General features: G+C 40.4%; 1 protein-coding gene across 4 annotated transcripts in view; it reads left to right on the top strand.

The window, feature by feature from the left end:
- ncam1a (neural cell adhesion molecule 1a) overlaps positions 1–26,620 on the top strand; it is a 780,402-nt gene that overhangs the window by 579,522 nt on the left and 174,260 nt on the right. For all 4 annotated transcript variants that reach the window (XM_060936138.1, XM_060936137.1, XM_060936141.1 and 1 more), the window contains 4 exons: positions 8,200–8,337; positions 8,556–8,673; positions 15,511–15,671; positions 16,404–16,546. In XM_060936138.1, the coding sequence (XP_060792121.1) occupies positions 8,200–8,337; positions 8,556–8,673; positions 15,511–15,671; positions 16,404–16,546 (560 nt within the window). The remainder of the gene's footprint in view (positions 1–8,199; positions 8,338–8,555; positions 8,674–15,510; positions 15,672–16,403; positions 16,547–26,620) is intronic.

Raw genomic sequence — 26,620 nt, 5'->3', positions numbered from 1 at the left:
GCCATTTTAAAAAATCATGACCAGTATAATTTCAATAATAATCAAGAAATCAGTAAGTGGTCCCATATTTTATATTTTAAGGAATCGTGAACGTGATGATTTTGTCACTGCTACAATAATAAAAGTATCATCTTGTATGACATCAGCTCAAAAGGTACTATTTTATGCATAATGTAAAATTATGAAGATACAGTTTGTTTATTCAGTCACAGATCATGTTTCTGATTTAAAATAAAAGATCATGGCTTTCTGGGATTTTTCCTGCAGAAACTTTCAAACAAGTGTTAATTTAAAGTGCAATCTGTGTAAGAGCTCCTAAGTGGTGCACTTGTCTAAGGATAAGGTTTCATTATACTGTCAAGAAATCATAAATGCCTCAGGTGTCCAAGAAATCTTAAAATTGCGCCTTACACCTGAACTGTGATCACACAGACAAAAAAAATCTATCAGATATTATCACCCTACAATATGGTGGTTGTTCAAATTAGCATCACATGAATGAGTGTTATTTTGTTATAACACCTCTAAATATCATTTATACCACAACGTTGCTGGATGATTTAATTCTGCGGGTGTTGAATATAAATGTAGCACATTTATATTCTGAACACTTTATTTATTCCTTTTCTCTACAGAATAAAGAACAACCACATTACCAGCAATAACAGCAACAGACAAGAACAAAAATGAAAAATACGAGAAGGGCACTTGGTAGAGTGTATACATCCGCCAAGGCATATATTCCAATTTGCATCAAAATCTACTGAATTGTTCATTCACCCATGGCCCACCTTTCCTCCAAATTTCATTAAAATCCATTCGCTACTTTTTGAGTTGCGTTGGAAACAGGCAAACAAGCGGAGGCAAAAACATCACCTCCTCCAGCAACGTTGGCGGAGGTAAAGAGTAGAAGATGTAACAAAAAGTACAGGGAATGTATGCAAGTTATTTGCACTTGAGAAAAATAAATAACTAAACAGATTTTAAAAGAGATGAAGTTAGATTATCAACCCGTGGACACAATTTGACATCAGACTGTTGAGAAGGATGGCGTCTCTACATAATGAACAAGTGTTGCCAGGCAAAACAAACCTCGCCCGGTAGCACTTATTTTATACCTATATGTTGATAATGGTAATATTTCTCAATCATCAGCTGTCAGGTTCTAGTCCTATGAAAATCCATGACTTTGAGTCTGACATTTCAAAGTCATTCAAGGTCAAAGGTCATGGTGCCAAATGAAAGCCCATGTGGCACTTCCTATAAGTTGATAATGGTAAACATCTCCCTACCATCAACCGTTTTCAAGTTACAGCCCTCTGAAAATCCGTGACCTTGAGTTTGACCTTTCAAGGTCACTCAAGGTCAAAGATCATGGTACCAAATGAAAGGCCATATGAGACTTCCTATATGCTCATAATAGTAAACATTTGTCTATCGGCAACCGTTTTTGAGTTATAATGGAAAATGTTATTTTGACCGAAAGGTTGACCTTTCCAGTGACCTTGACCTTCACCTTGACCCGATTACCCCCAAAATTTAATCAGGTAATCTACAGACCATTGCTAACCTACCCTGAAAATTTGAAGTCAATCGGTGCAACCGTCTAGACGCTAGATTGTTAACAAACAGACAGACAAACAAGGTCAAAGGTCATGGTGCCAAATGAAAGCCCATATATGACTTCCTATATGTTGATAATGATAAACGTCTCTCTATCTCTAACCGTTTTCAAGTTATAATGGAAAATATGCACATTTTAGCAATGACCTTGACCTCCCTGACATTTGACCCCCAACCGCGAAGAAAACTATGAGAGATAGCATATCAATGGAAGCAGAATTGAAAGATAAACATTTTGGAATTGGTTTGAAGGAAATATGATGAATATGAAGGAAGATATCAAGGTGACCTTGACCTTGAGCGGATGACCCTCAAAATGTTGGAGGTTCTATTTGAGACCAATGCCCATCTATCCTGAAAGTTTCATGAAGATTGGTCCAGCCATTTTCCTGTAATGTTGCTGACAAACAAACAAAGAAACCCCACCAAAAACAATACCCCGCCCCCTGGTGGACTCCTTCCCAGGCGAGATAATAAAGGGAAGTCAGATGCTGCTATATCTTTTAAGCAATCCATTCAGAGTATGGTATATCTCAGCTTCTCCATTTGGAGACACATCATGACTTCCTTAATCCATTATATAAAAGAAGGGAGACATGCAGCCTTCCATCTGATTAGGATGAAATGCCATGCTAATAGCCAAGAAAATGCTGGAGCATTTGACTGATCTGAAGTGATGCTATATTCTGTTGGCAGTCCACTAAATATCGTTATATATCCATTAGGATCTACGGTTTTGTTACAGATATGAATATACTAGGGATGTCCCGATCAGGTTTTTTTGCCCTCCGATCCGATACCGATCATTTGATTTTGAGTATCTGCCGATACCGAGTCCCGATCCGAAACTTCTTATAATCCATAAAAAATAATAAAGACGAGGAAAGAAACGGATCCAGGATGTTCCTCATTTTTTTTTTTATTTAACACCTTATTTTAACATCCAACAACTCCGTTAGCAAACAGAGCACTTACGTGAGGTAGTTTGAACAATAAATAAATTAAAAACATAACCTTAAAATACCTGGCAGGAATGTAAACAAATTAAAAAAAAAAAAAAACCTGCCACAGTGCCAGTAATTTGCTTTTAAGAACGCATCTCACAGTGGTATACAGTAATTTCAATTAAGGAAATGAACGTTTTTCTTGATGAAAACAAGCATTTCTACCCTTTCAGGTTTGAGCCTGTTTTTGTCATCCAACACGTTTGCAACAGCACTAAAAACTTGCTGTATTGTGTCGGGTGTTTGTTTTTCAGGTCCACTCCTTGAAATTCCTGTCCACCCCTTGAAATTCCAACTTTACATATTTCACAGTTTGCTATGGCAATGTTGTCATCAACTTTGAAATACTGCCACACCGCAGACATGCTTTGCTTTCCGCTTCGAACTGCTTCCGTGTTCAACTTTGCCGGCAAGGGGCAGCCAATAACCAATAGCGTCTCTGCTACAAAGTGATGTCATGCCGCACGTGTTGAGGTTGCTGTGTTGAGACAAGAGGTCTGGTCTCACTCTGTGCCAACGCATGGCTATTGATGTGTTAAAAATGAGAATATATTATATAGATATATATCCGATCCCTGATCGGGAGGTAATGCCCGATTCCGATCGAGTCTGAAACCACGTGATCGGGCCCGATTTCCGATCACGTGATCGGATCGGGACATCCCTAGAATATACCTCAGATATTGAGGTCCAGAAATGATTTAATGACTTACATGACCAGAACACATGGCCCATTGTTGCCGGTGACTGGTAACATCGAGGACAGTTGGCAGCAGAGATTGAAAACTTTTTTTTTTTCAAAATATTTTAGCTCCAGGGAAATAGAGACATGAGTAACTTTGAACTGCCGTAAACAGTGGTGGATGAAAACGGATGAGGAGTAAATATGACTCATAATAAGATCCCAAATGGAGTCAGGAATATTCACCTCAAGGTCTTGTTCCCAGGCATCTTTCTCTTGGTCAGTGTTTGAGGACTGATGTCTTGGATTGCATCATATAGTCATGAAATACAGCCTTTAACAATCCCAGTTTAATGGGAAGCTTCAAGTTTGTTCGTATCTAAAAGATTAGATTGAGGGATGTGATCATTTTTAACTCATCTCATCTCATTATCTCTAGCCGCTTTATCCTGTTCTACAGGGTCGCAGGCAAGCTGGAGCCTAAAAGTGACTGGAGAGTAAAAGTGACTCTTTTGAGAGAGCTGTTTTCCCAAAGTCAATTCTCCTCAATTCATTGTTAACATTTGACTCTTTGTGGTGGTCCGTCCATCCATTATCCATAACCGCTTATCCTGTGCAGGGTTGTGGGCAAGCTGAAGCCTATCCCAGCTGACTATGGGCAAAAGGCGGGGTACACCCTGGACAAGTCGCCAGGTCATCACAGGGCATTTTTAACTCGGGTATCAGAATAGATAAGTGAGTGAATCACAAAGAGCTCTTTAAAGAAAATTATAACATTTCTGAACCATCCACAGGAAATTTTCCTGAGTAAAATGTACTCAAATTGAAGATTTTACTTAATGCCAGATAACATTTGGTCCCTCTCTAAAAAGAGTAAAAGTTACTCTTTTGAGAGAGCTGTTTTCCCAAAGTCAATTCTCCTCAATTCATTGTTAACATTTGACTCTTTGTGGTGGTCCGTCCATCCATAATCCATAACTGCTTATCCTGGGCAGGGTAATGGGCAAGCTGGAGCCTATCCCAGCTGACTACGGGCGAAAGGCGGGGTACACCCTGGACAAGTCGCCAGGTCATCACAGGGCTGACACATGGAGACAAACAACCATTCATTTGACCTACGGTCAATTTAGAGCCACCAATTAGCCTAACCTGCATGTCTTTGGACTGTGGGGGAAACTGGAGCACCCAGAGGAAACCCACACAGACACGTGCAAACTCCACACAGAAAGGCCCCCGTTGGCCACTAGGCTCGAACCCAGAACCTTCTTGCTGTGAGGCAACTGTGCTAACCACTACATTACCATGCCGTCCCTCTTTGTGGTGGTATTTGACTCTATTCAGTGTGTCTTGAAATTAACTCTTGTACTATTTTACTCAGTTCAGAGCCACAACCAACTCTGTTACACAATTAGTCTGTAATTTTGCTCCCACTCCAACTCCAAATTTTACTCTCTAAACTCAAAATAGAGCAAAATTAACTATTTTTGAGGAAAATGCTTTTAACGCTGGAAAAATTGCTCAGTCATTTTTCCTGTGTGATTTAAATGCTGGCTCAATCTGAGCTGTTGGGAAAAGAGGGTTTCACGTGATATGACCAAAGCTAAGTGCTTATTTATAGTCAAAATGGTGCCGACATTGGAACTAAATTCTTACTTTATTCTGGATTGTTAAGATAATTGTTTATGCTCAAAGGCAAGAGGGAGTAGCTGAAGGATATTGGCAAGATTGGTAAGCTTGAGCATAGATCCATAGCGGACCAGACAGGACCTTCAGCATCTTGGAATTTAGAGATGATAATAATAATGTAATGATAATAATCCAATAATGACAGAACTAAATAGGTAAGGATAGACCTCTGGATCATTTTGAGCTTTGAAGCTATGTTGTACTAATCCATGCCATCTTTTGTTGTTGTTCCAGATAAAAGTAGATACCATTTCGTCAAGCATTTAAAAAAAAAAAGTGTGTGTGTGTTGGGGGGATTGGTATCACTTGGCAAAGATACAGGAATCATAGTTCTGTCATTTTGATTGAATTAATACAACCTGCTTAAGAGATGGGTAAAGTTGGCTAGCGAGTCAGATCGTGTTGAGTCCGATCATTTAAAGGGGAACTGAAGTCATTTTTAAACTTGCTTTATTTCTTAATTAACGTGTTATTCAATTACATTTTCAGTTTTATTAACCTTATATCGTGACTTGTATTGGCAACTAATTGCAATTAAATATTATTCTTATCGGCCTATTCGGTTTTTAGCCATGTTGAATGTAGTTCGTTTGGTCCATGGCAGGCGTCGCTTATCCGCACGATCTTCACAAGACTTGTGCAAGACTTCGAAACGTGAAGTGTCAGCCAGGTGTCAGTGCTGCCATTTTGAAAACTGTTTTCCAAATGAAATATTGCACAAAAACGAGTTTAAATGACGATTACTGCATACTTTTTTCAAACTTTCCTGATTGCTATCAAAACAAACAAAACTTCCAGCTTGATTACATCAGCATTCGAAAGAGGGCGCGTGCGTCTTTTGACATTGTTGGCAGATGTCAGTCACTTTGATTTCCGCTGTACGTTTTACTTCCGTCCTACGATGTCTCGCACAGGTCTCAACGAATCTCGTTTACAGCCATTGCTGTAACATATGGACTGATATATTACAGAGCATATTTCAAACACTCATAACTTGCTATAGCAGCGACAAAATAGCGATCAAAAATGCATTCCTAGATTTAGTAAAATGAGAGAAATAGAATTTTGATAATAAAAAAATTGCCTTCAGTTCTCCTTTAAGGGATTAAAATTATGTTCTGTGAATATATTTTAAGATGTTGATATCAATGCACTCATTCTCATATGCTATAATTCCTATTGTAACAACTTACACAGTGACTTGTATGAACATACCAAAACATGTAAACATTGATCATTTTGTGTGAGGATTCTCTCCATTCTGCATTTTTCAAAAGAGCCTCCAGTATCTGCACTTTGTAACAGTAGAAGTGTCCATATTTGCAGAATTTTCCATTTTTGCATGGCAAAAAAAGTAATCTTAGCACATGAAAACATCTTAATATCGTCAAATGTGACTAGTATTTCCTGTGATAAGATTGCAGTAAACCAAATATAAGATTTTTGAACCTATTTCTAGTTATTTTTACTCATTTCAAGCTTTACATTTTCTTATTCTATTGCAAGAATAATTCTATTTCTAGAAATAAATGCTTAAATATCTGCCAGCAGCACAAGACTATTTCAAGCTTGAAATTAGTACAGATGGCTAAGAATAAGCTTAGGAATATTATATTCGGTTTATTGTAATCTTATAATATGAAATGCTACTTAAATACAACCCCCGTTCCAAAAAAAGTTGGGATGCTGTGTAAACTGGAAATAAAAACAGAATATGAAGATTTGCAAATCATGGAAACCCTATATTTCATTGAAAATAGTACGAAGAGAACATATCAAATGTTGAAACTGAGAAATTTTATTGTTTTTTGAAAAAAATACATGCTCATTTTGAATTTGATGTCAGTAACACGTTTCAAAAAAGTTGGGACAGGGGCATGTTTACCACTGTGTTGTATCACTTCTACTTTTAACAACACTCTGTAAATGTTTGGGAACTGAGGAGACCAATTGGTGTAGTTTTGAAAGAGAAATGTTGTCCCGTTCTTGCCTGATATACCATTTCAGTTGCTCAACAGTTTGAGGTCTCCTTTGTTGTATTTTGCACTTCATAATGCACCAATTGTTTTAAATGGGAGACAGGTCTGGACCGCAGGCAGGCCAGTTTAGCACCCGGACTCTTTTACTATGGAGCCACGCAGTTTTAATATGTGCAGAAAGCGGTTTGGCATTGTCTTGCTGAAAGTAGGAAGGCCTTCCCTTTTGTCTGGACGGCAGCATATTGCTCTGAAATGTGTATATATCATTCAGCATTAAAAATGCCTTCCCAGATGTACAAGCTATCCATGTCCTGTGTACTAATGCACCCTCATACCATCACAGATGCTGGCTTTTGAACTGTGCACTGATAATAAGCCAGATGGTCCCTCTCATCTTTAAACTGGAGGACGTGGTGTCCATGATTTCTAAAAAGAATTTCTACTTTTGATTCATCAGACCTCAGGACAATTTTCCACTTCGCCTCAGTCCATCACAATTTTCAGTGTGACCTCTTGCAACAGTAACACCTAAAAAAAAATCCTACTCCACCAAAGCAGCAAATAAAATTTGCTTGGATGAAAAGCCAATTCACTGGAGGGGACAGAACCTGGGACATGAATTATATGCATGTGTTTTGTAGCTTTAGTAGTTACTTTTGCTTTGCCAACTTTGATCCATGAATTTGTCTTCCAACATACACTAGGCTTGTTTTTGCCTGCTAGGAGTTTTGGCATCTTTGTAATAGTCAGAGGCAAAACTGTAGCCTTATGTTTTCAGTGTGAGAAAGCCTTCAAGACAGAGGTCCTTGTGGTTTCTTGGTAACATAACAAGTTGCATTTTTACGTCCTTTTTAACTTCAAGACAGAGAAAAAATAGGCTGGTGAGGGAATGTATGTTTATAGCTACTATAACATAAATGATAACAGTGCCATATGGCTGTGATATAACAACAATAGAACACTTCGGGACTTGCTGTTATTGGAAAAATAATAAACTTCACGGTGGTAACAGTAACTATGCTTTGTGTCGTTGATTATTTTCCTATAACAGCACACCCCCAGTTTTACTCTCAGGCCACAAAATGTGTCCTTTTTACCACATTAATAAAAAAAAAAAAGATTCAAGTCATCTGATTTAGCCACCTGGTTTGTAATGAAGGGTTTGTTCAAATGACCTTCATATCCCAATCAAGAAAAGCTGACTGATTTTGTATCTCTCTTCCAGTGCGCTTCAAGGTCCTTAGTAACAACCACCTCCAGATCCGCGGCATCAAAAAGTCAGATGAGGGAAACTACACCTGCGAGGGGCGTATCATGGCTCGGGGAGAGATCGACCTCAGGGTCATTAAGGTCATCGTCAATGGTGAGGAATCAATCCAAATGCATGGAAACCAAGTCTGAAAGCCTGGATTTATAGCGTAATCTATTTTTGGGAGACGTGAGGGGATGTACCATTGACCCGATCTCTGTGGATACGAGCACTATTCAATTAGTGAAAGTGATTCAGTGGAGCTGTACACATGAATTGGTGCATACCGTATTGACCGGCTTGTGTTGGACTTGACTTCCTTTTTCTCTCAGTCCTACCCAGTATTAGGACCCGTTATGCAGAGCTCAATGCCACTGCGGACATCGAGCAGGCTGTGACGCTGGCGTGTTATGCGGATGGCTACCCAGAGCCCACAGTCACGTGGGTGCGGTAAGTAGGGCAGCGCTGCACACACACTTGCCTCTGTCGCAGTTTTAGTTTAGCCAGGTCTGCACTGGCTGTCTCACCAACACTAGGTTCTCTCTCCATCCACAGCAAAGGGAGTGCAGCATTACCGAAGCTTGTAAATAAATAAATAAATAAATAAAGGATGGCCAAGTGCTATTTCATCCTTACAGATTCTGTTAGCAGTGACGTCTGGCATCCTTTGCAGGTGCTTCCCTGAAGCATTAGTGACTATTTTGGCAGAAGAAGTGAGGAAGGAGCAAGGCAGAAGAAGATTACATCAAGCCTCGCTACCCGAACCTTATTTATTCTCCCTTTTGCTGACAGCACTGTCATTTGCTAACCATTTGGGATGGCGGCTCTGTTTCGAGCTGGTCGGATCAGGGATTTGATCTGACCTGATTTAGAGTCACAGGGGTCACAGCTGCGGTTTAGAAAGCGAGCCAAGATTCACATCAGTACTTGATTTTTATGGCCTCTGAGTATTCTTTTTGGCTGTGATGTCAGCTCAGAACGCACTATTAAACAAGGAAGTGTGACAGAGCAAATGAGCCTTTTTTTTTCCTTCTCCTCTGCATGTGTTCTCACTCTCTAGCTCTGAGTCGGATTTGGCAGCAGCGTGAATCTGAATATATACAATTTTCCTTAAAAAAAAAAAAGACAGCCTTGTGCCAGCCCTGTGCAGTCAGTTTTAAAGGAACAGCGCACCAAAAATGCATTTCTCTTTTCAGCAAATGTAGTCGTTCATCCAAGACATTTAATCTCTCAAGGCTGCTTCTTTTGCTCTGTATTAGAGCTATGTAGTGGAAGGCTCACGTAAAATCTTTTCACTATGACAACTACATCCTCATTTATCAACCTGGATACCCATTAATTTATTCATAAATCAGTCTCAGGAGCATTTGCACTAGAAAAGTAGTTTATAAAAATCCAGGTCGATCAGAAAAAGTTTTGTATCCGATGAGGGATCTTTATATAATTTGTACAAAGTTAAATATAAGGAGACTCACTACTAGTGTGAATTCAATTGATCGGCTTCAAAGCACGTACCTGATGAAGAGTTACAGTAATTTTATCTACAGATTACGCTGTCGAGATTAAATCGCTTGTTTCAATTCCTCACAAATCATTCATTTCATATTAATGATTTGAAAGAAAGCAATCCAAAACAAATCCATAAATTAAGACAAACATGACATTCCATGAAACCAAAAGTAATGGCACCCTAGAATGGTTTGTGTGTGTGTTTGCTGATGCAGTGGCTGAACTGCATTACTGGAAGTTTTAGCACATGATGCTAAAACAGGGGTTTTCAAAGTGTGGGAGAGTCAGCCCCCCCCCGAGAGCAAATAAACAGCGCCTCCCGCCTTACAATTTTTGTTGCTATACTTAATGTTCCATTCGTATTTAAAAAAAAATGGTTGTTGTAAACAGTTTTTTTTTCTTTTACACATTTTAAACATCTGTGCTTTTTAAAACCTCTTTTGTACACATTTTAAACATCTGTGCTTTTAAAAACATTTGTGGCAGATCACAGAATCCAGGGACACATGTCGGCCCGGGGGCATTTTGAGTTATTGACAGATTCAGAAAGTACAGTTTCTAAGCTTTCCAATGATGCCTTCCATGTGGAGATCTGACAATATTTGAAGAATGTGTGGCCTTTTGAAAGTGTATACCTCTTAAAACAGAAAAGGGAGAAAATCGCCCTCAAAGTTTTCCATCTCAGCTACTCTGGGTGTAGGGCGGGCACATAATGGCGCTCATCTGCATGACATTAAGGAAAGCCCTACCCCCTACGAGCTAGCACGATACTACTTTCATGTAAACAAAGATCACCACGTCAATTTTCCTTCCATGCAAAGTATGCCCAAAACAATTATGAAGTACAAAAATAAGTCCTAAAGTATACTTGAACGTTTTGTGGTTGAAAAATTACTCACACCGTAAGAAAGAAAGATAGCACGATGATGACACAACTAACACAACACTAGTTTCATGTAAAGCCTCGGTCACAACCGGCCGTACCGTGCTCCTCCGGCCGGTCTACACGCAAAAAACGCAAGAAACGCACGGAGAGCGCGCATGAAACGCACGAGAGCGCGCGTGTGACGTGCTGATTTTCGAGCCGCAGACCGGCCACAGAGGTTCTTTGTCATGTCAAACAAACTCTACGGGCGCTTACGTTTTATTCAGGTTGCAAGACAAACTTACGGCCAACGCGCGTCTTTCTCCGTGAACAAAAAAAAAAAAACGCAGCGATTTGGGAAACGCCAAAAATCACACGGCCAAAAAATCGTACGTCCGGTTGTGACCTAGGTTAAACCAAACCACAACACTCTCCGTTACATGCAAAAATAACCACACAGCCTTAAATTAATAAACTTACCCCATCAGAAAGAGAAACGGCGCCTTGCACACACCAATGCCTCCGATGGAATGTAGTCCTAGAACGGTCCGTGTATCATCCGATCATTCAAGTATTCCATTCAATCTGGAAAACGAGGTTGCGGGTTTTTTTGGTAGAAATGGTGATCTCCGATGTAAATACCGAGTGTCTGTTTGCTTTGCGGTGTTTGCTCCTCTGCGCTCTGTTTAGTAACTTATTCCATAGTGAAATCACACGCCTGTATGCAGTTAAGTAGCCATGCGCTCAGCCCGCATCATACAGCTGATTCGCGGAAAAAAAAACAAATGACTTAAATCATCATGTGAATGGCCCATATGGTAATTTACCCACACCCCCCAGCAGGCTACAGTCCTGACAAAAACGAGACAATTTGCAACAAAAAATGTATGCTTTTCCAACAAAACAATCTATTATCTGAAATACTGATTGCATTCTTCAAGATCTCAACTTGCACATGATGGAAAAAAACAAAAATCACAAATTTCGAAAAAAAATGATTCTTTTGCGATTATCTCGGATTCGTTTCGGCTGACATGTGTCCCTGGATTCGGTGAGCGGTCACATTTTTTTTACACATTTTAAACATCTGTGCTTTTTTTTTTAAACATCTTGTTTAACACATTTTAAACATCTCATAGCATCATTAGCTAGCACCTCTTGGCAGACAACACACTGTGGCAGTGGAGCATCTTCAGATCCAGTCCATGAAAATCCAAACTTTAAATAATCGTGGTCACTTCCTTCTTTTTTTGCTTGGCCCAGACTCTGTCTCCTCACTCACTGTAGCTTTAGGTACTAAAAATCGATCCATTTTGTCTCTGGCAAAGGCTAGCTGAAGCTCGCTAAATGTCCGCAATAGTAACTTATTCTGGTTTATTTTTCCTCACGTTGCGCCCCCCCGAAGAACTCTGGCGCCCCCTAGGGGAGGCGCGCCCCACACTTTGAAAAGCCCTGTGCTAAAACTTAGGAGCCTCTCTTTCACCATTTAGCTGTTATTTTGTCATTTTCATCTCTCTGTAAGCTTTGCCTTTTGACTTGGAGTTCTGTGTGTGTTACTAAATGTAAATCAGCTCTGCCTTGAACATGCTTAGTAATAAAAATAAGGATGACTGCAGCTTAATAACATCGGCACATGAGTATGAATAAAATCAGCATCAGGGGGACTTTACATAAACTAGTCAGAATTTTTATTTTGGTGTGGCCTGCAAACAGATCTGCATATATCTTGATAAGTAAGGGAGTGCAGGGAGACTTGGGACAAGTTTTCAGCTTCTGTAGATTGTGTGAAATTCTTTACAGACTTTCATATTGCATTTGAGAGGATTTACTCTACCTTCTTACCACAACATTAGTTTCTCAGCTTGTCACATGTACTGGCCTTCAGGATTCACTTTTGAGGGGAGACATGGGATATTATGTTGGGAGACTTGGGACATAGCGGGGAGACATGGAACAAAAATAAAATACCTAGGCCTACATGTTTAATTTTTATTTATTGTCAAAACTTGTAACATATGAACTGTGCGAACACACAATGCTGGTACAGCGATAGAAAAATGTCAATTTACCCAAAACCTGACTCGACAAAACAGTTCCATTCTCAAGAAGGAATGAAATAAGTTTAATCCTCATGCAGGTACATGCACACATTTTTAACAAAAAAAAAAAAAAAAAATTAAACAGTTTTATATTTGTAAACCACAAGAAAAAAACCTATAACATGATGAACTGTCCCAACTCTCCCCATCTGGTCATTTTGAAAAAAAAAAAAAATCCTTAAATGTTTTTTCCTCAGAATTTAAGTTTAATAATTAATACTGTATATGGTAACTCTTGCCTGCATACTTTAATTCCTAACAAATCCTGAATTCACCAACGTACATTCCACCATAGAATGGACATGGAGGCGAAGTAGAAAATGCAAGTTTTGGTTGACAAAAATATTGAACTGCACAAACCTTACTGCAGTGTCCAGCTTCGTGGCTCCAAAGGAAGTCGGTTACTCTAAGGGGCAACATCTAGCGTCTGATATAATCTAAAACCTTAAGCCTCTTGGCTCGATTAGTCTCAACTACTTCCAAGTGGCTTGAGCTCCTTTTCTATAGAAATCCTTTGTAATTGTACAATTTTCTTTCTTTTTTTTTCTTTCTTGAAAGAGTGCTAATAAAGTATCTAATGGCCCTTTTCCACTACCCTTTTTCAGCTCGCTTCAGCTCACTTCAGCCCGACACGGCTCGCGTTTCGACTATCTAAAAACAGCACGACTCAGCTCGCTTCAGCCCTGCTCAGCCCCCAAAACTCGCACGGTTTTGGAGTGGGGCTGAAGCGAGCCAAACCGAGCTGAGTGAGGCTGGGGGCGTGAGGAGACACTGCCCTGTGCACTGATTGGTGAGGAGGAGTGTCCTCACATGCCCACACACGCCCCGCGAGCACGCTGGGATCTGTAAACACCGTAAACCCGGAAGAAGAAGAATTACGAATTACGAGAATTTCTGAAGCCTTATGCGCCTCGCCTCATCTATACGCTCTTGCCAGTATCTGTTGGCGTTGTCGGTGACAACAAGCCACAGCACCAAGACCAGCAACACTAACGACTCCATGTCCTCCATGTTTATTGTTTACTCTCCGGGTCGTGAGACTACCGCTTAAAAGCTCACTGATGTCACTGTTTGCGCCGCCTAACAACATCACGTGACGTCCACCCACTTTCGCTAACTCCACCCAATGTGTCCACCCACTTCCAGCCAGCACGGTTCAGCGCGGTTGTAGTTGAAATGCAACTCCAACAGCCCCACTCAGCTCGACTCAGCCCAACTCAGCACGGCACGGCTCAGCCGCGTTGGTAGTGGAAAAGCGGCATATGTGTTCATAAACTTGATTGGTTGAAACTAATTTTGGGGAATACAAACTGTCCCAAGTCTCCCCCGCTCTCCCCTACTAAAATGACTGATTAATGAAGTCCAGTGTTGGAGTACGTAAAAATGTCCTTATTTTTAAATTTATGAGGTTATTTGTTTTGTGTTGTTGTGTTATACAGGCGTTGTTATAGTTTTTGATTTTATGACTTCATTATCGAGTTAGTACAAACACATTTTAGATTTCCAAACATTAGTTTTCCACCACAACATGAAATGTGACAGAATAATGTTTGCATGTCAGTAAAGAAAGCAGCATATTATGTAAGAAACCACTTTTCAGGCCAAAAAAAAAAAAAAAAAAACACCTATAATGAAAGTTGCTGGGTTTTGCTGAGGAAAAAAAAAAAAAAGTGTGACAAAATCTCCAGAAGGCCTGAATCTGGTTCTGCAAGATGCTCAGGAAAACCTGCAGCTCATTTCCTTATAAAACTGCACTCGTACCTGTGACTACTGTTTTTTTTTTTTTTAAAGCAAAAGGTCATCACACCAAATACTACTATATATTTATTCTGTCTACATTCACTGGATATTAGCAATCACACGCTCTGATTGGCTACTCTACTACTAGGATACCAGCTCATATATATATACTGTACCGTGAGTCGAGAAAAACAAAATGGTGGAGTGTTTTGCTGAGCCAACCGAGGACGAAATAAAAACTCTACTCGAAAACAAAACCCCAAAAAATACAAAAAAAAAAGGCATTGGATGGTAAGAACATATCGTTTTTTATTTTTCAAAAATGATTATAGCATTTTTCACAAATTGCTACTGTCATTTCTCTGGTTTGTTTACATTCTAAGCGGAAATGATTTTGTTGGAAATTTTGTATGAAGTTTTTATTTATCAAATTTGCAAAAAATAAAAGTGCTCTGTTTCTCAAAATCCAGTGAATGTGGACAGAATAAAGTTATATATATACTTCATATTCCTTACAGGTGAAAAATGGCAGTAACATTGGATGAAAGGGTAGAGCTAGTCCTTCTTGGTACTCTCATTGGTTTCTGACTTTGGACACCTTGTATATTACCATCTGCATAATATCAGCTTTCCAGTATACTCAATGATCCCAAATCAACATGCGCTAAAGGAAAACGTGAGTCCGGTTATCCAAGATGGCTGCCAACATTAGCTTCACATTGAAACTTTGTTCATGTTTATAGATAACAGCAAACCACACTGTGTCCTTAACCACATCAGCAAGTCTGTGTGACTTCACTGAAGAACTGCATGCATCTAAAATAGACTCCCATTGCACCCACTGTTAGCTATATTAGCCTCATGCTTCATTTTGACGCTAACCATTTGCAGTGCATTGTGGGATTTCATGAGAACACTGGATATCATTCACTATACGACTGGAAAATGGCTTTTTTTTAATTTAAATAAAACATCTTTAAGGCTTTGGAGAAACGAAGCAATCACATTCAAGATACTGCAGATGTATAGTGAATATGAAGGTCAGTAATTATCTCTCACTCTCGTTTGGCACAGTAATAATGTAGTGCTGGTGGCCAATGAGAAATACAGCGTGAATGATGACGGCTCAGAGCTGACAATCAAAGACGTGAAGAAGCTGGATGAGGGAGATTACACCTGCATCGCCCGCAATAAAGCAGGAGAGAAGCAGGAGGAGATCAGCCTCAAGGTGTTTGGTAAGAGACAGATAATCATCCCTGAGAGTCCTTCCTCAGCGAGAGAATTGAAATTATAGTAGATATAAAGGATGAGCAATGGTTTTGGTTGCAAACCTAAGCAAGATTTTAGATACTGCTTCTTCAGTGGTACTCATATTTGTGTGTGATGAAATTGCACACGCCCCTCGTGTGCCCCAGACGAGCAAGGCTTAAAGTGATAGTTTGGCCAAAAATGAAAACTTTTCACATAATGTACTCAATCAGCCAAGACATGTTTGCTTATTTATTTCTGCCCTGGAGGTACGAAGCTAATGTAGCTAACAAATAACATTGTAGTCGTTGATTTAGAATCATGCAAACTATGCATTTAAATAATCGTTTAGTTTATTTTGTGCAAATGTGGAAATGCACACTTCAAATACTAAACGTGCTTGGGCTGACAATGATTCTAGGCATTATTTAAAGCTGAAATATTGCTTAAAGCATTAAACAATTAAAACTGAATAAAAAAATGCAATTCAGGTATGAAAAAAAGTATATGTTTGAATAGATTTGTTGAAATGGCAAGATTGCATTTTCCAGCTCATTGCCTTTAAACCAGTGTTTTAGCAGTCCTAACACATGCATGATCGATATTTTCTCAGCAGCAGTTTCTCACCACTTCTCTGCTGAGTTTGTGTGTGTGTGTGTGTGTGTGTGTGTGTGTGTGTGTGTGTGTGTGTGTGTGTGTGTGTGCGTGCATGTATACAGTGCAACCGAAGATCACGTACTTGAAGAACCAGACAGCATCAGAGCTGGAGGAACAGGCCGTCCTGATCTGTGAGGCCACAGGCGACCCCACTCCCAGCATCGTGTGGAGCTTCGGCAGGCGCGTTTTCAGCGAGGGAGAGCAGGTGCTGGGCTGGGGGGTATTGTTGGGAAACTCTAGGTTCAGAGTTCAGAGGGTATGGGTCAGGGCAGGGTCAGCTGTTGTTTGCTGATGAGTGATTTAAACAAAGTGTTCTATTCAGTTTTGTTCCACAGCCTTTTATTACTCAGCGGCTGAAGCTGGTGTAATATATTAAATAGATTCCTCCTGACCTCCAGTGTTTGATCTGAGGTCAGGGGAGTTAGAGTCAGCTGTGTTAGTAAGGCAAAATTTCCATACAGATTTGATCAAGCGGCCATAGCAGAGGCAATTTAAAGGTCAGAGGATCACCTTGTTGCTCCTTTTAAGAACATGCAAAGTTCAGATCCGTCCATAATGTTTGGTCGCCTTGTTAAATCATTCATTTAAGCCATTTCGAGATAAGAATAAACAGCCTTGTGCAATTTACGTATCAGAATTGTAATCCGCTTGGTAACTCTTGAGTTAAGATCATTTTTATAAACGCCTATTTTAATAGGCAGAAAAAAAATCTTTTCTTCAATTTCTTCAAAATGATTTTGCTCATATGACATTTACTGGGGTGATGTTTGGTCTCCCATAGCTGTCTTTTAAGAAAAGGCATTAAATTACGAATAATAATCGTAAGAATTGTAAAATCCAGCGTTTGCTTTTAGAATCAGAGTAAAGGCACATTGTTTAAACTTTTTTTTGCAGATGGTATATTGTGTACAGTAGAAGTGTATGACTGTTGGCGTTGAATCAAAAATGCCAATTAGTATGGACAGATAAATGGTCAAACCTGCTCATATGCATTTAGTGTAAGCTCTTATTGAGGCTGAAGTCTAGGAGCCAAACACTGTGAAACTGAAAACAGGGTAATAACAGTTTATTTAGACATCTTCACAGTATAAATAATGGATGATAATGAATAAATAAAGAGGCAACCAGAAAAGCACTGTGTGTATACACACACACACATATATACAGTATATATATACACACACACACACACACACACACACACACACACACACACACACACACTTCACTCTTTGTAACGTGTAGTGAAAAGGGTTAGAAAAAAATTCACCTTTTGGTGAAGTCGCTTCATCTTGCACTGAAAAAAATTAGAAAAATCCAACCTTTAATTGAAACAAATTTATTCAGAGAAAAACAAATCCCTCATCAAGAAACGATCATTTTCACCAAAAACACATGTGCCACTATTATTGGCACCTCTGGAAATTATAGTGAACACAATATAGCTGAAGCATGTTTCCCATTTAAACTCAACATTTTTGAGTTGATTGGAGTGTGTAGGAGCGTTCAAGCTGTAATCTATGACTTCCTGATTAACTGGGCTACAAATATGAGGTGACACAGAGGCCAAATTCCCTTAGTCATCCGTCAACATGGGAAAGATCAGAGAATACACAAACCAAATGAAGGAGAAGAGTGTTGACTTTCATAAGTCAGGGAATGCTTATAAAAAAAATAGCTACTTGCCTGAAAATGTCCATTTCTACTGTTAGGGCAATAATAAAAAAGTGGACACCAACTGGATCTGTTACATATTTGCCTGGAAGAGGACACAAGTGTATTTTTCCCTCATGTACAGTGAGGAGAATGGTTTAAAAAAAATCCCCAAGGATCACTGTTGGTGAATTATAAGAAAAAGTAAAATCTTGGGGTTTCCAAGTCTCGAAAACCACCATCAGACGCCACCTCCATGCCAACAGATTATTTGGAAGGCAAACCAGAAAAAGCCTTTTCTGTCAGTTAATCACAGACGTAAGCACCTGAAGCTTGCAGAACACTACTACAACTTTGACTGGAGCCGTGTTCTATGGCCTGATGTAACAATGGAGCTTTTTGGCAATAAACACTCAAGGTGGGTTTGGTGTATAAAAAAAAAGGATGGCTATAATGCAAAGAACCCAACTATATTTATTCCAACTATAAAATATGGTGGAAGTTCTGTGATGTTTGGGGGCTGTTTTTCCTCCAAAGGCCCTGGAAACCTTGTTAGGGTACATGACATCATGGACTCCATGAAATACCAGGACTTTTTAAATCAAAATCTGGCTGCCTCTGCCAGGAAACTAAAACTGGGTCGTCATTGGATCTTCCAGCAGGACAATGATCCGAAGCACATGTCCAAATCAACACAAAACTAGTTTGCTTACCACAGAATCAAGCTTCTGCCATGGCCATCTCAGTCCTCTGACCTGAACCCCATTGAAAACCTGTGGGCTGAGCTGAAGAGGAGAAAGCACAAGAGAGGGCTGAAGACCCTGGATGATCTGGAGAACACTACTACAACTTTGACTGGAGCCGTGTTCTATGGTCTGATGTAACAATGGAGCTTTTTGGCAATAAACACTCAAGGTGGGTTTGGTGTATAAAAAAAAAAAGATGGCTATAATGCAAAGAACCCAACTATATTTATTCCAACTATAAAATATGGTGGAAGTTCTGTGATGTTTGGGGGTTGTTTTTCCTCCAAAGGCCCTGGAAACCTTGTTAGGGTACATGACATCATGGACTCCATGAAATACCAGGACTTTTTAAATCAAAATCTGGCTGCCTCTGCCAGGAAACTAAAACTGGGTCGTCATTGGATCTTCCAGCAGGACAATGATCCAAAGCACATGTCCAAATCAACACAAAACTAGTTTGCTTACCACAGAATCGCGCTTCTGCCATGGCCATCTCAGTCCTCTGACCTGAACCCTATTGAAAACCTGTGGGCTGAGCTGAAGAGGAGAAAGCACAAGAGAGGGCTGAGGACCCTGGATGATCTGGAGAGATTGTGTAAAGAGGAATGGTCTCAGATTCCCTGCTCTGTATCTCCAATCTTATAAAATGGTACATGAGAGACTCAGTGCTGTTTTATTGGCAAAGGGAGGTTGTACAGAGTATTAAATGTAGGGTACCAATAATAGTGGTACATGTGTTTTTGTTGTAAATAATTATTTCTAGATGAGGGACGTGTTTTTCTCTGAATAAATGTATTTCAATTAAAAGTTGGGATTTTTTTTTTTTCAGTGTGAGATGAAGCTACCGTACTTCACCAAAATTTATATTTTAACTAATGTTTACAAGGGGTGCCAATAATCATGGAGGGCCCTTATGTATTTATGTGTGTATGTATGATATATAATAAGGTGTTAGATATGCAGTTGGAACAGCAGGAACAACAGTAGCTTTCATGCTATAAATACACTCTCCTTGGCACCCTTCCACCGCTACACATAATTATTAAATGGCCCGTTTCCATTCCTTTATTTTTCATCTGGAAACGGATGAACAGCGTCAATCGACATCCGCTCACAGTTCCTATCGATATTCAGCCCTGCTAAGAACCAGTTTCTCTCTTTCTGCCTGTCTCGCTGTCCTTTATCCTTCTGCTTGGTTTCTTCGCTCCAATTCCTATTCCCCTCCCTACATTCTTCTGAAAATATGATAACACTACACAGTATCTTGCTTCTCTTTCTGAATCCAGGTTTTGACTGACTTGCTTTAATTTTTTTAGCCGAGCTCAAACGTAATAATCAGACTTGTTGAACAGGAAGGTTGCAGAATGGTTTCCACCTGGCATGGCACAGTGGAACCTGAGCTGATAAGCAAGGTGCCAAATGTCAGGGCCATCACTCTTCATAGTTAATATGTCACAAAACCAAATATGTATGAAATCAATTGTTTATTTATAGGCTCTATTATGGTGCACAAACTGTTGTGGATATGGTTTGAACTCTCCAGTATTACTGACCCCCTAGAAGCCCTTCCCCATCTCTATCTCACATTAGTAATCTTTAATCAGTGGTCTTGTTTTGATTTTCTAGCAAGATGCACTTTCTGTCCGTGCAATTGGAGTGCTCTCAATGAAACTGGAGTTTGTATTTCGTTTCTTTCACCACTGCAAACCACTATATCGGTCCAGAAAATATGGAATCTTTCAACATGACAGACTGCAAAAGCGGTCTCGTGTATTGGTCATCATTATCACAGCAGAGCGGTATTCCAGTCTCATTATAGTATGGAAACCCCTGTGTATTGTATATGCCTATGGGTTGAAAAGTCAGATTCCCTGGGATTTCCTACGATGCGATTTAAATAAGCACAATGTTATTTGATGTTAATTTAGGGTTGTGGAGCTTTCTTTTGGTAAATATCTCATCTCATTATCTGTAGCCGCTTTATCCTGTTCTACAGGGTCGCAGACAAGCTGGAGCCTATCCCAGCTGACTACAGGCGAAAGGCGGGGTACACCCTGGACAAGTCGCCAGGTCATCACAGGGCTGACACATAGACACAGACAACCATTCACACTCACATTCACACCTACGGTCAATTTAGAGCCACCAGTTAACCTAACCTGCATGTCTTTGGACTGTGGGGGAAACCGGAGCACCCGGAGGAAACCCACGCGGACACGGGGAGAACATGCAAACTCCACGCAGAAAGGCCCTCGCCGGCCACGGGGCTCAAACCCGGACCTTCTTGCTGTGAGGTGACAGCACTAACCACTACACCACCGTGCCGCTCCCTTTTGGTAAATATTAGTGGATAAAACGCAAATTTATTTGTTCAGTTTTTGTCATTAACGTTAAATACTCCTGAAGCGGAACTCCTCCGGTTTCCAACAGTCCCAACACTCTAGTTCATTATATTTTCTCTTAAATGAAGTTGTAGTGTACATGAAGTTGTAGTGTATACATCGATCAGCCCTAACCTTATGACCACTGACAGGTGAAGTGAATAACATTGATTATTCTATCCACATTCACTGGATATGAGCAATCGCACGCTCTGATTGGCTCCTCTATTGCTCAGATATCAGCTCACATACCGTGAGTAGAGAGAAACAAAATGGCAGAACCTGTTGCTGAACCAACCGAGGATGAAATAAAAACTCTACTCAAAAACAAAACCCCCAAAATTATTAGCTCATGTACAACTCAATTACATGGAGTAACTGTTAATTATCTCATTACAGTGGCACCTGTCAAGAGGTGGGATATATTAGGCAGCAAGAGAAGTTAGTTCTTGAAGTTGATTTGTTGGAAGCAGGAAAAATGGGCAAGTGTAAGGATCTGAGTGACTTTGACAAGGCTAAAACAAAGATGTCAGCATTAACTTTTTCAGCAGTTTGTGCTACAGTAGCTCTTCTGTAGAATTGGACCATGTGGTCTAGCCTTCGTGCCCCATGCGAATCAGTGAGCCTTCGACACCTGTGACCCTGTTACTGGTTCATTGGTTGTCCTTCCTTGGACCACTTTTGTTTGGTACTAACCGCTGCATACCTGGAACACCTCACAAGATGTGCCATTTTGGAGATGTTCAGACCCAGTCATCTAGCCATCACAATTTGGCCCTTGTTAAAGTCGCTCAGATCCTTACGCTTGCCCATTTTTCCTGCTTCCAACACATCAACTTCAAGAACTGACTGTTCTCTTGCTGCCTAATATATCCCACCCCTTGACAGATACCAATGTAATGAGATAATCAATGTTATTCACGTCACCTGTCACTGGTTATAATGTTATGGCTGATCGGTGTATAGCAGCCTATATATGAAGTTACACAGTGGTGAAAGATTTTAGTCCACATTAACTTTCCATGTATGTTTGCCTTAGCTAACACAACACAAGTATATAAATATAATTAACAACAGCTGACTATATTTGGTAGGGACACCACCAACATTTTTTGACTGAGAATTGTCAAAATTGATATTTGGGAGGGCTTTTTTTTTTTTTTTTAGAAAAATGGACACGTATTTTGACTGAAAAAGATTGAATCAGATTAAAACAGTTTGAGCAGCTGAGCAACAGTGAAAAATGTTGGCCATGTGAAGAAGAAGAAGAAACCTTTGTCACATGCACACTTCAAGCACAGTGAAATTCATCCTCTGCATTTAACCCATCTGAAGCAGTGAACACACGCACACACCCAGAGCAGTGGGCAGCCACACCAGAGCGCCCGGGGAGCAGTCAGGGGTCAGGTACTTTGCTCAAGGGCACCTCAGCCCAAGGCCACCCCACATTAACCTAACTGCATGTCTTTGGATTGTGGGGGAAACCGGAGCACCCGGAGGAAACCCACGCAGACATGGGGAGAACATGTAAACTCCACATAGAAAGGCTCTCGCCGGCCACTGGGTTCGAACCCGGAACCTTTTTGCTGCAAGGCGACCATGCTAACCACTACACCACCGTGTGGAAGTATTTCACCCTTTCTACGATTGACATTCAACAGGCGATTTGTGAAAGGACTATATTGAAAATGTCCTCCGTTATGTTTGTTGCAACTTACCGCTTTTTAGTGCTTGTTTCTCAGCTAAAAGTCATAACTGCTTATGGTTATCTCATCTCATCTCATTATCTCTAGCCGCTTTATCCTACAGGGTCGCAGGCAAGCTGGAGCCTATCCCAGCTGACTACGGGCGAGAGGCGGGGTACACCCTGGACAAGTCGCCAGGTCATCACAGGGCTGACACATAGACACAGACAACCATTCACACTCACATTCACACCTACGGTCAATTTAGAGTCACCAGTTAACCTAACCTGCATGTCTTTGGACTGTGGGGGAAACCGGAGCACCCGGAGGAAACCCACGCGGACACGGGGAGAACATGCAAACTCCGCACAGAAAGGCCCTCGCCGGCCCCGGGGCTCGAACCCGGACCTTCTTGCTGTGAGGCGACAGCGCTAACCACTACACCACCGTGCCGCCCTGCTTATGGTTATATTCAGTGCAAAACCGTACAGTCGTGTGCATTCTGCCACCACGTTATCAGGACGTCTTTATTTTCATATTGATTTTGACACCTAGAAATCCTACATGGGAGGGGAAAAAAACAAAAATAAAACCTTCTGGAACTGTTGAGGTCTGGACTTTAGCGTACTCGCAGGTAGTTACGGTCACAGGCTCAGTGTGTTTGTTCAGTTTTGCTGAGATGAATGTTCTCAGCCATTCTGAATGGGCTTCTCTCACACAGCCTTATCTGAGGTGGAAGAGCTGCATGGTTATATGCACAGGGTGCTGGGTGAACATTTCCTTCCTGGAATGCATTTTGCTCCTTGTGTGTAGGGATTAGTGTGTTGAATTGAACAGCAGATGTGTCAGAGCCAGCTCCTGGCTTCCTGTATCGCATACGCTGTTGAAAGCACTTGGTTAAAGACCTGTCTGACTGGCCTCAGGGACTGCTTGTACTCTGCAGGAACGAGATATACCCCATGTTTATATCTAGAAGAAGTGATATTTACGTTACAATTGTCTATCTGATTGCATGCTGTATTTCATAATTTTTTTTTTTCCAGAGCTAGACTGGAAATGCAGCAAAAAAAGCAATTCACTTCCAGCTATATTGTCACTGTTTCTTTGAAACTCACAATATCTGACATATACAGCGTTTTATACACCCAAGATGGTTCTCTTATGAGAATGCCTGAATAAAAGCATGACAAGAAAAAGTATTCATCTCCTCCATTCAGTGTGATTTTTTTCTTTCTCTGAAAGCCCGACTTAAAAAAAAAAAAGCAATACAGCTAAACTGTTATGGTATGCTATCTTAAGAAGATAATCTTGTTTTGAACATTTACACACATCTCCTGCCAGTCTCCTCTATCCAGGAATTAAACCTGCTCTTGTTTTTCCATTTATGTACAAACGTTCACAGTGTTACGCAGCATTGCACTTTCAGTAACAATAGCCAGGTTTAAAGCGTTTCTGATTTTCTATTTAGGAGCCATTGTTTCCTGATGTTTGAATAAATCATGTAAATTGTTACATTCGTTGTTATTTGAATATGAATAGCCTTTAATGATGGAATCAAAAACCTTGTTATGAGTGAAAATAAGCACATAGACATTGAGACAGTCACATTTTATCCTTCGCTACAGCTCACTTATCAGTCAGAAGCACAGGGGCGTAGCTAGGATTTTTCAAGGGGGGGGGGGGGGGGGGTCACACACTGACTGGCAGCCTGAGTACATTATGTAACACAAAATAATGACCATTGCTAGTTTTAGGCAGCTCTTCCATTATTGCTGTTTCTTCCACGTTTTCTTGATGTTGTGTTCTAGAAACGGCACTAAAACTTGGCTTCGAAGCCACAAAATGCAACTTTGATGGAAAAAAATATACAACCCCGATTCCAAAAAAGTTGGGACAAAGTACAAATTGAAAATAAAAACGGAATGCAATGATGTGGAAGTTTCAAAATTCCATATTTTATTCAGAATAGAACATAGATGACAGATCAAATGTTTAAACTGAGAAAATGTATCATTTAAAGAGAAAAATTAGGTGATATTTTAAATTTCATGACAACAACACATCTCAAAGTTGGGACAAGGCCATGTTTACCACTGTGAGACATCCCCTTTTCTCTTTACAACAGTCTGTAAACGTCTGGGGACTGAGGAGACAAGTTGCTCAAGTTTAGGGATAGGAATGTTAACCCATTCTTGTCTAATGTAGGATTCTAGTTGCTCAACTGTCTTAGGTCTTTTTTGTCGTATCTTCCGTTTTATGATGCGCCAAATGTTTTCTATGGGTGAAAGATCTGGACTGCAGGCTGGCCAGTTCAGTACCCGGACCCTTCTTCTACGCAGCCATGATGCTGTAATTGATGCAGTATGTGGTTTGGCATTGTCATGTTGGAAAATGCAAGGTCTTCCCTGAAAGAGACGTCGTCTGGATGGGAGCATATGTTGCTCTAGAACCTGGATATACCTCTCAGCATTGATGGTGTCTTTCCAGATGTGTAAGCTGCCCATGCCACACGCACTAATGCAACCCCATACCATCAGAGATTCAGGCTTCTGAACTGAGCACTGATAAAAACTTGGGTCGTCCTTCTCCTCTTTAGTCCAAATGACACGGTGTCCCTGATTTCCATAAAGAATTTCAAATTTCGATTCGTCTGACCACAGAACAGTTTTCCACTTTGCCACAGTCCATTTTAAATGAGCCTTGGCCCAGAGAAGACGTCTGCGCTTCTGGATCATGTTTAGATACGGCTTCTTCTTTGAACTATCGAGTTTTAGCTGGCAACGGCGGATGGCACAGTGAATTGTGTTCACAGATAATGTTCTCTGGAAATATTCCTGAGCCCATTTTGTGATTTCCAATACAGAAGCATGCCTGTATGTGATGCAGTGCCGTCTAAGGGCCCGAAGATCACGGGCACCCAGTATGGTTTTCTGGCCTTGACCCTTACGCACAGAGATTCTTCCAGATTCTCTGAATCTTTTGATGATATTATGCACTGTAGATGATGATATGTTCAAACTCTTTGCAATTTTACACTGTCGAACTCCTTTCTGATATTGCTCCACTATTTGTCGGCGCAGAATTAGGGGGATTGGTGATCCTCTTCCCATCTTTACTTCTGAGAGCCGCTGCCACTCCAAGATGCTCTTTTTATACCCAGTCATGTTAATGACCTATTGCCAATTGACCTAATGAGTTGCAATTTGGTCCTCCAGCTGTTCCTTTTTTGTACCTTTAACTTTTCCAGCCTCTTATTGCCCCTGTCCCAACTTTTTTGAGATGTGTTGCTGTCATTCAAATGAGCCAATGTTTGGCATGAAATTTCAAAATGTCTCACTTTCAACATTTGATATGTTGTCTATGTTCTATTGTGAATACAATATCAGTTTTTGAGATTTGTGAATTATTGCATTCTGTTTTTATTTACAATTTGTACTTTGTCCCAACTTTTTTGGAATCGGGGTTGTATAATAAATTGCTCACTTCTCTTCACGTCAAAAGAAGGAGGAAAGTTTCACTTGTTTTGACATGGCGAATTATTAACACAAGAGGAAATACTCGTAATTTGCAACTAAAAAGACTGCAGCTACACTGGCAGCTTGACCATGCTTTCTAGTGCGATCGTGTTGCGCTTGCGCAGAACTGTATCAGTCCTGCGCGCCTTGGCTCGTGCACCTGAAGGTGCGCCTTGGGCTGCACGTGCGCGTAACGAGCTCCGGCACGTGTGCTGTTAACGAAGAACACCTGTCTTTAATCAGTGAACTATGTTTGGGCTATTTAAGGACTGCGCCCATGCAAGTACGATGAGAAGTAT

This window comes from Neoarius graeffei, chromosome 12 (genome assembly GCF_027579695.1).
Source record: "Neoarius graeffei isolate fNeoGra1 chromosome 12, fNeoGra1.pri, whole genome shotgun sequence".
Lineage (NCBI taxonomy): Eukaryota > Metazoa > Chordata > Actinopteri > Siluriformes > Ariidae > Neoarius > Neoarius graeffei.
This window is presented reverse-complemented; position numbering and strand designations above follow the sequence as displayed.